We start from the raw sequence: 15,787 nt of genomic DNA, 5'->3' as shown, positions 1-15,787 counted from the left end.
TAAAATTACACTTTGGTAACAAATAATAAGTGCATGGTTCATGTAATACAAACGTTTAAAACTGGATTTAGGTTCATCGGCTATGTTTAAAGACCACACTGATGAGGCAAAATCTCATTGCATGAGGTAAAGAAGCAAAACAAAAACATTACTGCTCCTTGTGACGTAATGTTTTTGTTTACGTCACAAGGTGACGTAATGTGTTACTATAAAAAAACAAAGTAGAACCGACATTGATACAGAGAAAGTGCAGTATGACAATACATTTAAACTGTTCTCTCTCTGTATTCAGACCAGACAATATCTTTATATAAAAACTAAAATTTATGAATACTTTGGCATTTCTTTTGTTTTAAATCGAGAGCATTCCACATTTTCACCCCTATACAGTCATACAAAAACTTTTACAAGTGGTTCAAATATTAGGTAGTATAAAATTTCCATAACCTCTCAAATTATAAGTTCTCTCTTTAAGAGCAAAACACTTTTGCATATTAAATGGCAATAATTTATTGAAGGCTTTGAATAATATAATTATAGTATAAAATTTTACAAGGTCAGGGAATTTTAATCATTTGGACTGGATGAAAAAATCATGAGTATGTTATAAAAAAACAACCTTGTGAATGATCCGCACTGTTCGTTTTTGCAATAAGAGGAAAGGCTTAGTTGAGGATTGGTAGTTGTTTCCCCATATTTCAACACATTATGTGAAATAAGGGAGAACCAGTGAGCAGTATAATGTACGGAGTGCACTGTGATCAAGATATTGTTTTGGTGTATTTATAATTGAGAGACGCTTGCCTATCACCAGATAAGCACTTCTCACAACTTTCAGAGGCTAGACTAGTAACTAGCAGTTTTCAGACAATACAGCGCTTTATAACTAGATGTAGACGGTACACAGTCAACTTATTTTGAGCTGCTTATGCAATATATCTGTACTAGGTTAATACAGGTGATCAAAAATGAATCAACGTTAGCTAAATATGAATATTCATAATCAGGACTTCAGTTTCTATGATATTGAAAAGGCTTTAATTATCTTACCTGTAACCTGTTGTTCTCCAGCACCTTCTCCAGCTCCATCTTAGCTGCAGACGACTCCTGTTGGTGAGCTTGCCTCATGTGCTCAATGGCTGACGCGTGGATATGGTTCAACTCTGACCGCAAAGACGCTGATGGAAAACCACAACAGGAACAAGTCAGAATCCCCCAAAAGATTTCCGTTTTATAGCAAACAATTTCATTTATTTTTATTTTATTGACAAAAGAGCCTCCTTTTTATGTGGTGATAAATACTGCATGTTTTCCTTGGCAGATAAACATAAGAGCAATCTACCTGCACCCAAGTGGCCTGTAATGTCAACTGCAATAAACAGCATTCATCGGGAGAAGCGTAAAGAAGCTATCGGTATAACCTTCAAAGTGAGACTTATGTGAAATTGAAAGAAAAGCTGCGACTATATGTGTTGAAATAATGAACCCTGGGCGCTGAATGGCCAGTCCGCAGTGGCTGGTGTATAATTACCCACAGGGGGCAGATAAAATAGCCACTGAAGGCAGAGATGGAGCGGAGGAGGTAATAAGCGCGTGTCAGGACGTGGGAAGTGCGAGACAGATGGAGCGGCTCGGTGTCAGTGCCATGACATGAAGGTTAATGGAAGTGAATTTATCAAAGAGGAGCAAAGGAGAGAGGAAACCGGACCAGAGCTGAGAGGAGAGGTCTGCGGCCCGCTTTCAACAGCACCCTACGCCAATGCACTCTTTTTCACACACTTTCAAATAGACTAGTTCAAATGACATACAGAGTTGTTTTGAATACCACAATAGCCTCTGATGTTTATTTTATGGAATGAAAGGACCACAGCTAAGTCAGGTCAGTCAGGTCAAATCCATGCAAATCATAACTGTGGTGTATTTAGTTTTGTTGCCATCCATCCATTCCATCCAGTGGCTCTACTCCGAGCTCCTTCCGTGTGACCAAGCTCCTCACCCTATCTCTAAGAGAGCACCCAGACACCCTGCAGAGGAAACCCATTTCAGCATTGCATTGATCCACCTGTTAATCTTATGCTCCATCCTTCCCTCACTCATGAACAAGACCCCGAGATACTTGAACTCCTCCACTTGAGGCAAGGACTCACCACCCAACCAGAGAGGGCAAGCCACCTCTTTCCGGTTGAGAACCATGGTCTCAGATTTGGAGGTGCTGATTCTAATCCCAGCCACTTCACACTTGGCTGCAAACCGTTCCAGTGCCTGCTGCAGGTCTTGGCTCGATGAAGCTATCAGGACAACATCATCTGCAAACAGCAGAGATGAGATCCTGGGGTTCCCAAACCAGACCCCCTCCGGCCCCTGGCTGCACCTAGATATTCTGTCCATAAATACAATGAACAAAACTGGTGACAAAGGGCAGCCCTGGAGGAGTCCAACATGCACCGGCAACAGGTCTGACTTACTGCTGGCAATGAGAACACAGCTCCACAGGGACTGGACAGTGCTTAGCAAAGGGCCCTGGACCCCATACTCCCAGAGCACCCCTCAAAGGACACCATAAGGGACACGGTAAAATGCCTTCTCTAGATCCACAAAAAACATGTGAACTGTTTGGGTAAACTCCCATGAACCCTCCAGCACCCAATGGAGAATATAGAGCTGGTCCAGTGTTCTGTGACTGGGATGAAAACGACAGTGCTCCTGAATTTGAGGTTCGACTATCAGTTGGATTCTCCACTCCAGTACCCTACAATCGATCTTACAGGGAAGGCTGAGGAGTGAGATTCCCCTGTAACTGGCACACACCCTCCAGTCCCCTTTCTTAAACAGAGGGACCACTATCCCGGTCTGCCACTCCACAGGCACTGTCCCCGACCGCCACGCAATGTTGCAGAGATGTGTCAGCCAAGACAGCCCCACAACGTCCAGAGACTTTATTCAGGACAGATCTCGTCCACCCCTGGAGCCTTGCCACTGAGGAGCTTGCCAACAACCTCAATGACTTCAGCCGGGGTGATGGGTAAGTCCACCTTCGGGTTACCAGTCTCTGCTTCCACCTTGGAAGATGTGAAGGAGGGATTGAGGAGATCCTCAAAGTATTCCTTCCACCATCTGACAACATCCCCAGTCGAGGTCAGCAGCTCTCCACCCACACTGTAAACAATGTTGGTGAAGCACTGCTTCCCCCGCCTGAGACGTTGGACGGTTTGTCAGAATCTGTTTGAGGCCATCAAACAGTCCTTCCCCATGGCCTCTCTGAACTTCTCCCAACCCCGAGTTTTTGCCTTGGCTCGCCGGTATTCGTCAGCTGTATCAGGAGTCCCACAAGCCAGCAGGGCTTGATAGGACTTCTTCAGCCTGACGGCATCCCTTACTTCCGGTGTCCACCATCAGGTTTGGGGGTTGCTGCCATGACAAGCACCGCAGACCTTACGACTACAGCTATGACCACTTGGAATCCATGTCCCCAACTGAGATCTGGGAGAAGCTCTCCCAGAGGTGTAAGATGAAGACCCCTCTGACAGAGGGCTCTGCCAGATGTTCCCAACAGATCCTCAGTACGCTTAGGCCTGGTCCTCTGGGCATTGAAATCCCTCAGTAGAACAGTAGTCCAAGTTTGGTGCACTGTCTAGTACCCCTCCCAGGGACTCCGTTAGGCCCGTAGGCTGACACAACAGTGATAGACCTGTCCCCAACCCAAAGGCGCAGGGATGTGACCATCTCGTTCATCGGGGTGAACTCCAACACGTGGCAGCTGATCTGTGGGGCAATAAGCAAGCCCCCCAGGATCATTCGGGTGATCAAACCCCTCCACCCTGTTCAGGTGGCGGTTCAAGGAGGGGTTATTTTGTGGCAATACTTGAAAAATTTTGACAGTTGCCATAGAGATTGGCAGTATAAACCAAAATATCTATATTTTGAATGGTGAAAAGGCCTCAAAATGTCACCTATAAGAAAGCTGAAACCTATAAATCACGTAGTATGCTTAGTGGAGACACATTTTGAAAAATGATGGGAAGAAAGACAGAAAGCCTAACTTACAACCTGCAAAAAACAATTCCAGAGGCTGGAACTGAGCAAAACAAGATAGATTATCTACAACTTTTCTACACTGTCAATTTTACTGTAAAAGATCATTCTGAATATCTACCATTCTATTAACAATGTGCCCTGAACCAGTTCAGTTTTTTCACATAAAAGTTTGCCTCATTTGTGGAAAAGATTCTACTCGTCTCAGTCTATAAAACTCACTGGTAGTTTGTACACACTGAAACCTCTAACAACCTCCTATTTCCATTTGTCATTTTTATGTTCCACTGACAGCACTAACGACTCCGGCAGACAGGGGGCAGTAAAGCAGTATCACGTGTTACCGAGCATGGCTTTTCCCTCGTCCTCCAGTTCAAATCGAAGAGTCTGTAGCTCCTGCTCAGACTGCTGTTTGAGGGTTTCGATGCTCTGTCGATGGGCTTCTCGGAGGGACTGGAGCTCGGCGTGGTGGTGATGGCGAAGACGCTCCTCCAGCTCCTGCACAGACAGAGAAGTACAAACATGATTACAGGATCGCAGTCACTGAACTCTAAAAAAGACTAAAATAACACAGAAGCAATTCTAGAATGACTAAATAGTACCTTCTTTATGTATGTTACCATGTGGTCTGTTCAACTAATTCCCAGTTTAATCCTATTTTAGTATTGGTACTTGCTCAAATTAAATTTATTAGTATCTTATTTTGACACTAGTTTAAAACGACAATACAATCTAACCGAATCAAGGATGCCCCATAGCTGTCAAATACTGAATACACATGTGCTCTTTTGGGTTTATTGCAAACTGCCTATCCTACGACTAAAATGAAGGACATGACAACCCATAGTGAGGAACTTATTCAGCTTTCAGACTGGATAGTCAGCTTCAGAACCAAAACACAAAATGTAAACAACTTTTACAGGATTTAATTGTTTGTTTTATTCTAAATGTGCAATTTCAATGAATCATTACAATCTATATTTTACTTAAATATTTCTTAAACATATTCAATGTGTTTTTTTAGATACAAAGTAAATATATTTAAGAAAAACCCTACATTAACGGCACTTAGACATAGATAATAGATGTTTTCTGTGTGCAGTGTGTACTATTCTGAAATAATGCCAAAATAGCCTTTTTTCTCTTTTCTACTGGCATGGTTTGCTTGGGGCTGCCTTGGAGCGGGTCATTTTGGTGCGGCATCCTGCAGCCAAGTTGCATTTCCATGCTTGGAGTATGACTTTGGATCGAGGGGCGGAAGCTCTGCTACGTGACACACTGATGGCACCCAAATGTTACAAATGTTTTCTTAATTAATAAAATCAAAATGTATTTTGATATTTGAATTTTACTATTAATTGTAAGGCCAATTTTAGCAATTCACAAAAAGACGTTTAGTCTATGGTGCTGTGTGGCTAAAGCTAAAGCTAGCGTAAACACTACAGTACTTCTGGTTGATCGTCATCTTGTTTTGCATTTATTTCACTTCTCTGAGCCTCTACGCCACATTTTAACGTCACTTTTTATAATGCATTGGGTTTGGCTCATGTTAGATGCATTACACACTGGAAACATAACATTTTCAATCTTTATATGCGAATGCTGTGCATCAATAAACAGGAAACAGCTGTTGACTTGTGCTTCGTTTTATCGGCTCAACATATAAAGTGACTCTCACTGGAAATACAAAAAGATCAAGTCAGCATTTGGTGAGAGACTTATTTTCTGTATATCTGCTTTTTGCAGTCTTGGGTGTGCATTTTCTCTTGTCCAATCATCTTATTTCCTGTGTAGCCATGCCTTAGCTAAAGTGATCCATACTATGCTGGCCCCCTCTGGGAACTAGTAACCTCCAGGGTCTGCTCCACTTTAGACAGTGGAGACACTTCTGGCCGATCCGCTCCTAAGCAAACCAGTGGAAACAAGGCTAATTCCAATCACACCTCATTGTCGTCCTTAACTGCACTAACAATTTCCCTTGATAACAGTTTAGGATGTTAACATTATCCCAGTACATGTACTTTTATACTTAAATCCATCACTAACATTACAGCTGTCATTTGGATCAGTGCCTCTCCATCGCCCGTCTATCTGTCCATTGAACCATCATAGTGAAAAAGGCAGCTCTCAAAGGCTCTGACAGCACTGATGCCTCAACAATCACATGTGATCATCAGAGCGCCTCTATTTTTCCTCCGCTGTCAGGAAAATACAATACAGGTTTAAGAGATGAGAAGAGGACAATGGGAAACAGTGGTGTGGTGTGTGTGTGTGTGTCTAAGGACACTGTCGACATAAGCTACACACAGTTCTTACATGATCTAGAATATAATTTTCAGATGCAATGTTCAATTCACTTGATCAATTTGAACCTATTCCCACTAAAGCAAGTCTTCGCCTGACCTCCAGATTAGCTGTAAATGATTGCGGTCTTAAAAACATGAAAAACAAAACTAATTCATTTTAAACAGTTTGCAGTTATTCCTCACCTACCTTATGAATTCCAAGGATCCTACTTATTCACCATGGTGAGTTTATGAAAGCTTCTCACAACTTTCAGAAGGTAGAAGAGACTTTTGCCATCACAGTAATGCTAAAAAATAACTAGCATGCTAACCACACACTGCCTGATTCTCTGACACACACAAAAACCTTTGTTATTAGATGGAGACAGTACACAGCAGACATATTTAGACTTCAAGAGCTGCTTATACAATATATCTCTACTGGGGCAAGACAATTTTTGCTCAAAAATTGGATACAGGCCCTTTAAAGGAAACTATCTAAAATAAGTTGTTATCTTGAATTAATGAATGGAATGGAATGGAATATGTGTGGAATTAATAAATAAAATCTTAACATCAAATACGACTTTCAATACATAGCAGCAGTATACTAGTAAACCTTTGATATTTTGCTAATAAAAAACTAAATATTAGGTAAAATACTAATAAAAATAACACAAAAATTAACCAAAGGATGGATTCATATTTGTTTGTTTGTTTCTCACCATCATGTAACCTTTTGTCTGTTCTGAATAAATAAAAGTCTACATCAAAACAATTGAAAGGAAGTAGCTCATGATGTTTTAATCAACATGCCTCGTCACTGGTTGTGTCAAAACCCTAAAAGTTCACGCTGATGATTTGCAGGTAAAATATTAGTGTGACATTTTGAAAATTATTAATTAAAAGCACATCAACACTGGAACAGCTGTGGCATTTACTGATATGCAAATACGCTCTGTATGAATATTCAGAACACAGAGGAGACATTTGACAAGGCACTGAGCTGTGGCTATGGGGCACAGCAGGCCTCCCAAAGTGACACTACATTCAATCTCCTATTCATGTAGCATGATGTCTCACTCCCCAAAGTATTGTATTACCCTCCATTACCCTGCGTATGACAATCAAGGTCTTAGCTTATACAGAGCACAAGCAATATGTTCTAATGTCAAACAGCAGACTACTCTAAATAATACAGCATTAAGCTAGCATTAAAGGCGCTGGAACTTATTTTTTATTTATGTATTTAAAAAATGTGAAAAACAGAACAAGTTCATTTTAAAGGGCTTGCAGTAGTCCAAAGTTATTCCTTAGAGGATTCCTTTGCGTTGAGTTTATAAGCGCTTCTCACAACTTTCAAAACTTCAAGTAGTAGAGTGGAGTTTCAAGTAGTAGTAGAGTTTTGTCATCATGGAAACACTAACAAAAGCTGGCTAACCTCATTATTGAACAATAAAATGCTTTTTAATTAGATGCAGCACTCAGTGGACATATTTTGAGCTGCCCAAGAGCAATAAATGTGTCCAGGGGCAGGACAAAATTTGCTCAAATACAAGGGAAAAAAATCGAGCACAAGGCCTGTTAACTAAAGTTAGCTAGATTGCGCTGAGTCAGAGTTGTTACACATTGATGCCGCAGCTTTTTGAGTTTAATGACGTAGGTTACCAAGCTCTATTACAATCAAATTAGTCAAATCATTTTCACATTTGACACTTCATTATTCTTATTTGTATATTTTTGCGTAGCTGTAAAACTATTAATCAAACTTCAAGCCAACTACTGAAAAGCACAGAAAGTTTTCAAAGACATCTGCCTATTTCCTATTGCTATTAATGAATGGTTCTTTTAAACTATAACTATACCTTTTAGCACTATAATTAAACAAAGCTCCTCATTTCACACTAATCATTAACAGACCTTTAATTACAATGTGCTTCCATTGTTACAACCTGAAGGACAGAATATATTTAAAAGGATACCAGAACCAAGGGTTAACTTTTAATTTCTTTTATTTAGATGTTTTCTTTTTAAGAAATTAAAAAAAAATCTTTTCGTGTCCAAAAAAAAAAAGAAAAGTAATCAACATAAAGGTGGACCTGATGAGCCGGCCAAACAAAATAGAACTGAACAGAAAAAGGACACCAGGCCAACTCTGTACAAGGCCATAGGAGCCGGTGCCAGCACCACTAACTTAACACAAAAGAACCCAATAAACCTGAAGCCAAAGAAAAGGTGAAAACAGGACAGCTGGATCCACCAGATCAAAACAAAAGGCTGACTGTAGCTAACACCAACTGTACACCAACTGCTGCACCTCCAGCCACGACTCCGTCAAACTGGTTAAGTTTGCGGATGACACCACCCTCATCGGACTCATCTCGGACAGCGATGAGTCTGCCTACAGGAGGGAGGTGGACCGGCTGGTGTCCTGGTGCAGCAGCAACAACCTGGAGCTCAACGCCCAGAAGACAGTGGAGATGATTGTGGACTTCAGGAAAGTCACTGCCTCCCCTCACCCTGACGAACTCCCCCATCACCACTGTGGACTCTTTCCGCTTCCTGGGCACCTGCATCACCCAGGATCTCAAGTGGGAGCCGACCATCAGTTCCCTCATCAAGAAAGCCCAGCAGAGGATGTTCCACCTGCGGCAGCTGAGGAAACTCAAGCTGCCGGTCCAGATGATGGTGCAGTTTTACACTTCCATCATTGAGTCCATCCTCACCTCCTCCATCACTGTGTGGTTCGCTGGGGCCACTGCCAGGGACAGACAGAGACTGCAGCACATTGTGCGCTCTGCTGAGAAGGTGATTGGCTGCAGCCTTCCATCTATACAGGACCTGTACGTCTCCAGGACTCGGGGGCGAGCAGGCCGTATAGCAGCTGACACTTCTCACCCTGGACATGGACTATTTGAGCCACTTCCCTCTGGCAGGAGGCTACGGTCCATTGGGACCAGAACCTCTCGCCATAAGAACAGTTTCTTCCCCTCTGCTGTTTGTCTCATGAACACTTTATAATATCTGCACTAAACTGGACACTTAATAACACCGGTCACTTTAATAAGCCACTTTGCACTGTTGTTCTGATGCTGCTGTTGTACATATTTTCTCCCTTTAAGTATTTCATTAGATTTTTTTTAAGCATATCTTTTTAACTTTGTGCATGCCCTTATTTGTATTTGTATTTATTCAGTATGTTTATGTTGCACTTTTTCACCGAATCAAGTTCCTAGTTTGTGAACTGTGTTCACAGACTATGGCAATAAAAGTCTTCTGATTCTGATTCTGAACAGTAGGCATGGTGCGGCCTGCACCGAGCAGCAGCGAGGACATTGGAGTGAGCAAGGTGCGTGCCCCAGGTGTGGGCAGAGGGCGAGGCGGTGCGCAGCAAGAATGAGTGTGATAGTTTAGAATGGTACTATATGCCCCTAATGCTATGCTCTGTTCTTATATACAGTGATGCAATTCATAATGTGATTTCATGCTAAGAGGGAAAATTGTTAAAAACAGTAAAAGGTTTGCAACAAATATTGATGTACATAAACCTTAAGAGCAATAGAAATTCAGTTAAAAGTTTGTTAAAATATGTATTATATTTTATATTTCTGTAATATGCCTGTCATCTCATTCAAGGGAATTGCAATCATCATTAGTAATCACCTACTAAGTCTGGGATCCTTTGTTTTAGTGATTGATAATGTCTTCACCCACCACTTTTCGGGGATTTCGTGCTGTTTCTCCTCACTGCACTTAAACTGCATGAGAGAAACAACAATAAATCACTCTCTTGATTCTTTCTCCATATTTTCAGGTAAAGGTTATCATGTTATTTACTTGTAATCTGTACATTGTTAATACATTAGACCATTATCCTAGCATGCTAAACTGAACCTAAAGAGATGTTTGTATCTGTATTTTGGTGTTTTCAGCCCTGATAGTTTTCTGTGTTGTGAACTTTGGCTCTACCATCTTGTGTCCACACAAGCTAATGTTACAAATCCATAAGCATCTTCTATTGTAATTTTATTTTGTGTAAGAACTTATTAATATGCCAAATAGCCAAGAATAAATGTTTTATTTTCTTTAGTAAAACTGTTTTCCAATGTTGAACATTTGACAGTATAAAAATATGCTACATTGTAAAATAATGTTCATACGACTGCTTTTCAGAAGTGCAGCATTCCCCATTTTCACGGGTACAACACGAGCATTACAGTGTGTCTTGGATCAGAAGCCTGTTTATACTGTGCGACCACCCATGCTGCAAAATACTGCAGAAAAATACATGGATAATAATTTGTAAAGGGGCGTGAGCACCTAACACCCTCACCTCAAAATACTGGACAATTGCTTGGGAGAAAAAAAGCAATCAAATGTGCTACATGCAAAAATAGACACAGTCCAGTATATATCTGGCATACAGGTCCAAACTAATGCTCCGAACAGTCTTAAGGTCACACGTGTACCAGAGTTAATGCAGTGATGAAATATGATTTCAGCACCTTCAGCACCCGGCACAGGTCAGCTCCACACAGAACACATACTGTACATGTGGCCTATGAACAAATTTGAATAGATTGGATATGGAATAGACTGGATATGGAACAGACGAACGTTGTGGATTATCATTATTTTTATTATCGCCCTTTAAGAAGCACCAAGCACAAACGACTGATTTCAACGGGACTTGAACATCGGTGAGCAGTTAGCCAAATAACCAAGCCACAGGACAAATTTCTAAAACGAAACTCGAACTCAAGCATCAAGTCATTTTTCCATGTAATGACGAACGTGCTACTGCTCCATGTCCAAATCTTACGCAAATTAGTTCTGGAGTTTTAAAGGCAACGATAGGAGCCACTTGACCAAAAGCTCAAAATATTTCAGCCCCAATTACCTGCACTTTAGCTGTGTTACAACAAATCAGCCTTCGAATCAGGCCTATCTCACACTAACACAGGACAAATGCATAATCCCCCAATTTATAAAACCCCCAAATGACACCACAACTAAAGACGCTAACGAACTAATTACCAATGAATTCATACAAAAAGCCACAGCAAACGTTACAGACAAATCAAAAGGCAACTTATCCAAAAGTCTGACTCTGCGTGTAAAGCGTTTTAATTGAACAAAGTGCTGTAAATAATAGCCAAAAGTTACCGATAAAATAACCAAAGGTAACCAGCAATTACTAAGGGCAGCAAGTAGTGATGTTTATAGAGCGTTTTAGTTTAAGAAAGCCTGAAAACCCCAGCAGGTACGACCAACAATGAACGGATTCAGTTACTAGAAAAGACTTTGTTGAGGTAACCATAAAAAGGAGAGTCAACTGCTTTCCCCAGAAGAAATGGGGGGCCTCTCCTGTCTTTTGTGTGCTATTTGTGGACAGTGGAGCTTGGGTACTTTGCTTCCAGGTATTTTCTATAGCAGCAATTGGAAGAGCCAACAATGCCATGTAGAGCAGAATTGATCCAGATGCTTTGAAGAAAGTCTTAATCCAGGACCCAAGGACAACTTCAAGCCGAGTGGGAAGTGGAAAAGATGTGGCTTAGGAGCGTGCAAAGCTGGGATTGTTGGCGTATCCGTGCAGCGAATCCCAAATAGACACTTTAAAACAGTCGTAAAAAGCCTTGTTCCTAGGTCTGACTCAGCACTGAATTATGATGATCTCTATTTTATTCAAAGCTCCTTTAGCTCAGAGGAGGAGGCAGCACTAGTCCATTACAGATAAAGAAGTGGCTGTGCTCGCTGGGGAGAAAACATTAAAAAAGCCATTTGAGTTAAAGCTCTGAGGAAATGCAGACAGATGTGTATTGTTGAGTAAACTTTGCCAAAAATGTAATTCAGTGTTTTAATGCATATAATCTATACTTAAATCTAACATAACTTTGGGGAGGTTCTATGTTTGGCTTCTAACTTAGCTGTTTAATAGAAAATCCCTTTTGGCATTAGTTATGTCCCATCTTTTTTGTCGTCTTTCTCTAGCTGGAGCCTTTCTTCGCCCAAAAAATGGTTTCGGAATTAAGTGAATACGTGTGCCTAAATCTGTAGCAGAGATCTGTAGCAACTCGATTTTTCCAAGGGTATAACGGCCTGTGAGCTGTGAGGAGACACCATCTGAACGTGGCAGTCATCTCTGTAACCCATCCACGCAGCACCGTCATCGTTCTAATGCCTGCACTCCGCCGAATTGAGTTTTGTCTTTGTGAAAAATATAAACACGCTGGGGCTGTAAAAGAGTCACACATAAATGCAAAGTTGTAAAGATGGCACAGGCAAGGAAAACAAGGGATTGGTCAAAAGATGTTCCACTTGAGTCTTGTCAGCTAATGATTTCTAATGTACAACTGTGGGTAGATTAAACTACTCATTAGAACAAGTTAATATTTTTATTACCACTATGGAGGTTGGTAACAAGTGTCTGGCCTTTTCCTTATAGTGTTGTCCTGATACTAAAATTTCAAACTTGATTTTGATACTAAGGAATAGACTAATAGACTCAATACCAATTCTGATACCACGATGGTACTGAAAAACACTTTCTTTAGACAACAGAATGCGATTTTCAACATTAAATCGGAGTACTTTCTTTTATATTACCATGTCTTTTATCTGTGTAATCCCTCAGGTTGGTTTCATAGTGATCCATGGGCATATAGTCTATGTGTCTTATACCTGTTCTGATACCGCTCAAGATCATTCTAAAGCTATTCAGGAAAGGTTCATTTCTGTTCTGTGAATGTGACTTTTTCAGTATCGATACTTGTTCAAATGAGTATCTAGTTTTGCCACTAGTTTTATTATCAATTAGTATCTGATTGTTTATACTTTAGACAACCCTATTTCCTTATATTGAAATTGAATAGGATTTTTTTTGCATTGTGACAACACAACTACAATAGACATAGCTCCAATCTGAATTTAGTAACAGGGACCAACAGGCCATCATTTGCTATTAAAGTGATAATAATAGAATGTTGTTGCTGCTAACACCGAGTGCACTTTCTATCAGCTACCGAGGGACTGTAGTTCAAAGTAAAGCTTAAAATGGTCTTTGACAAAGTTAGGAAATAACATTTGCCTTTGCTATCTTTTTAATTAGGCACAGTGTTAGCTACAGCTGCTAATTAGCATCTACGTACTAAATAATGAAAGGGGCTTCTGGAGCTTCTGTTGTGGAGTTCTCAAACTAATTCTTAGTTTAATCGATTATATCTGAATCTGATTGCCCTGTTTGTATTATAAGATGCTACTTTCAATGTGCTTATCACATAGTTCAGTTATTAACTAGTATTAACTAAATTATACATGAAAAGATGCTTTACTTGCTTTGTAGTGATTTTTACAGCGTGTGTGCTATAACATACTTTAATACTTACTTTTACATATTATAATGCCTCTAGAAACAAATATCTCAATATGTTTTAATCATTATTATTAATTATTCATGTTTTGATTATGTTTTTGCACATATCTACCTCAAACCACTACCCCAAGTTAAAGAAAAAGTGCTGACATCAAGCTTTTTTTTTTTTACATAGTCTATTTTAGCCCTCCCTGTATGACAAATTACACTGAAGAAGTCACTCCAAGTCTCTCTATTCTTAGCTTCCTCAAGGCATTAATACAATTATTGCCCTGGACCCAGAGGAGGATTTGGTTTTTATAACGTATAGCTCTTCCAAACCGACCTTGACTGTAAAATGGAAGGATTATAATTGAGGAACATTTTCTTGGCACGTCAAGGCGAGCATGGTGCGTTTGTGGTGCATATTTTGACTGTGTAAAATGCAAACACTAGACTTGATGTCAGTGAGTAATGGAGAGGGAGATGAGTTTGTGCCACTCTAACCTTGACTACATCGAGCTACAATTGGATTAGGATGTCATGCACGGTTTCATGGGACAAGCTTCAAATAGTCAATACAAGAGGAAGCAGTTAGTGCCTGTTTTGATAAATCCGGGATTTATACAGGACTGGGAGAGAATTTCTCTTGCATATAAAGTTACAGTTATTTTCAGTAGGGAAACTACTATGGGTCTTGTCACTTTACTGTCACAAAGTGGCTTGTTAGCAGTAAGCAGTAACAGCAATTAGCAAAGTAACACTAGCAGATGTTTGGTAGTTTGTGTCTTAAAGCTACCATCTGTAGCCAACCTGCCACTGTTGTATTCTCACATATCACCACTAGATGCTTTCTATGTTACTGCAGTCTGATGTACCAGCTTCGGCTTGACAGAAGACAAGAAAGCGCAGGTGAACAAACGCCCAGTGAAAAGCTAAGGTCTGCAAATCAACTTGCAGATGGTAGCTTTAAGTATTAATATTATCATAAATAGTCTGGTCGGTCACAGTGTAGCCTAAATGCCTCTGAAACAGACAGGAGCATCTACTGGTTCAAATGAATACACAATGTGTATAAATAGAGCGATGCCAGTTTAAAGCATGAATGATTTCCTGGTACTGTACTGGTCTGATGGGTGCATTTGTTGTCCTACCTTGAGGTCCCTCTGGCGGGTGTGCTCGGCTTCTTGCAGGGCACAGCAGTGGTTCTCCTGGAGGCGGTGCTGTCTGCGCTGGTGCTCCGTTTGCAGCTCGTCCAGCTGCAGTCTCAGGTGCTCCCTCTCCTGGCTAAACTGAGCCTGCAGCTGCTGCAAAGACGACTGTGACTGGGACAACTGCATCTCCAGACTCTGCTTCAACAGGGAGATCTGCACCACACACAGGTAGAACAATGATTAACAAATGATTAACAACGTAAAATAGGAAACTGTGCAAAAATGATATTAACACATTTTTACTGTCTTCAAAACATGAAAAAGCAGCACTAGTTCATTTTTAATGTTTTACAGCAGTCCAAATTTACTCCTCACTCTCCTAATAATCCTAATAATGTAATGAGTTTTCACAATTTCCAGAGGCCAGAAGAGCAGAGATGCTACAGTAATGCTAACAACAACTAACATGCTAACAGCACACTTCCTGATTATTAGAAGATAAATCACTTTGAAATTGGATACAGACGGCACATAGCAGTCTTATTTTTACCCTAATAGCTGCTTTCACAACATATCTGTCCAAGGGCAAAACTAATTTGGAAAACATAGAGAAAAAATTGGGTACAGCCACTTAATTGTCTTTGTTACCAACTATTTTGTACCTTGCTAGGAGAGTGAATATCAGACAAAAATAAAATTGAATGGCTTTAGCAGATGGTGGGCCGAAACCGTCAGGCTGCTTTCTTTTGAGAAAACATAGGTCTTCTAATTCAACATAGAAGTAGAATACATTTTACCCAACAAGACCCCCGTTGGTGTCACTCGAGATTCTTGCACATTTTCACAAAATTCACATTTTTGTCATATACATTTTTCAGGCAAACGCCATGGCTGAGAACCAATAGTAAACCAGAGATTCTGACCACAAATCAGTCAGTGAGCAGCACCACACAGCTATTTACTCA

At 40.5% G+C, this 15,787-nt stretch overlaps 1 protein-coding gene across 2 annotated transcripts in view; it reads right to left on the bottom strand.

Annotated features, from left to right (window-relative positions):
- The window catches only part of fam184ab (family with sequence similarity 184 member Ab), a 139,938-nt gene that overhangs the window by 29,611 nt on the left and 94,540 nt on the right, over window positions 1–15,787 (bottom strand). For both annotated transcript variants that reach the window (XM_033991321.2, XM_033991320.2), the window contains exons 14-16: window positions 14,823–15,035; window positions 4,377–4,530; window positions 1,051–1,178 (exon numbers count right to left, since the gene is read on the bottom strand). In XM_033991321.2, coding sequence (XP_033847212.1) covers window positions 1,051–1,178; window positions 4,377–4,530; window positions 14,823–15,035 — 495 coding nt within the window. The remainder of the gene's footprint in view (window positions 1–1,050; window positions 1,179–4,376; window positions 4,531–14,822; window positions 15,036–15,787) is intronic.

This window comes from Periophthalmus magnuspinnatus, chromosome 24, assembly GCF_009829125.3.
Source record: "Periophthalmus magnuspinnatus isolate fPerMag1 chromosome 24, fPerMag1.2.pri, whole genome shotgun sequence".
Taxonomy (NCBI): Eukaryota; Metazoa; Chordata; class Actinopteri; order Gobiiformes; family Gobiidae; genus Periophthalmus; species Periophthalmus magnuspinnatus.
The sequence above is the reverse complement of the archived record's forward strand: the minus strand, read 5'-3'. Positions and strand labels throughout refer to the sequence as shown.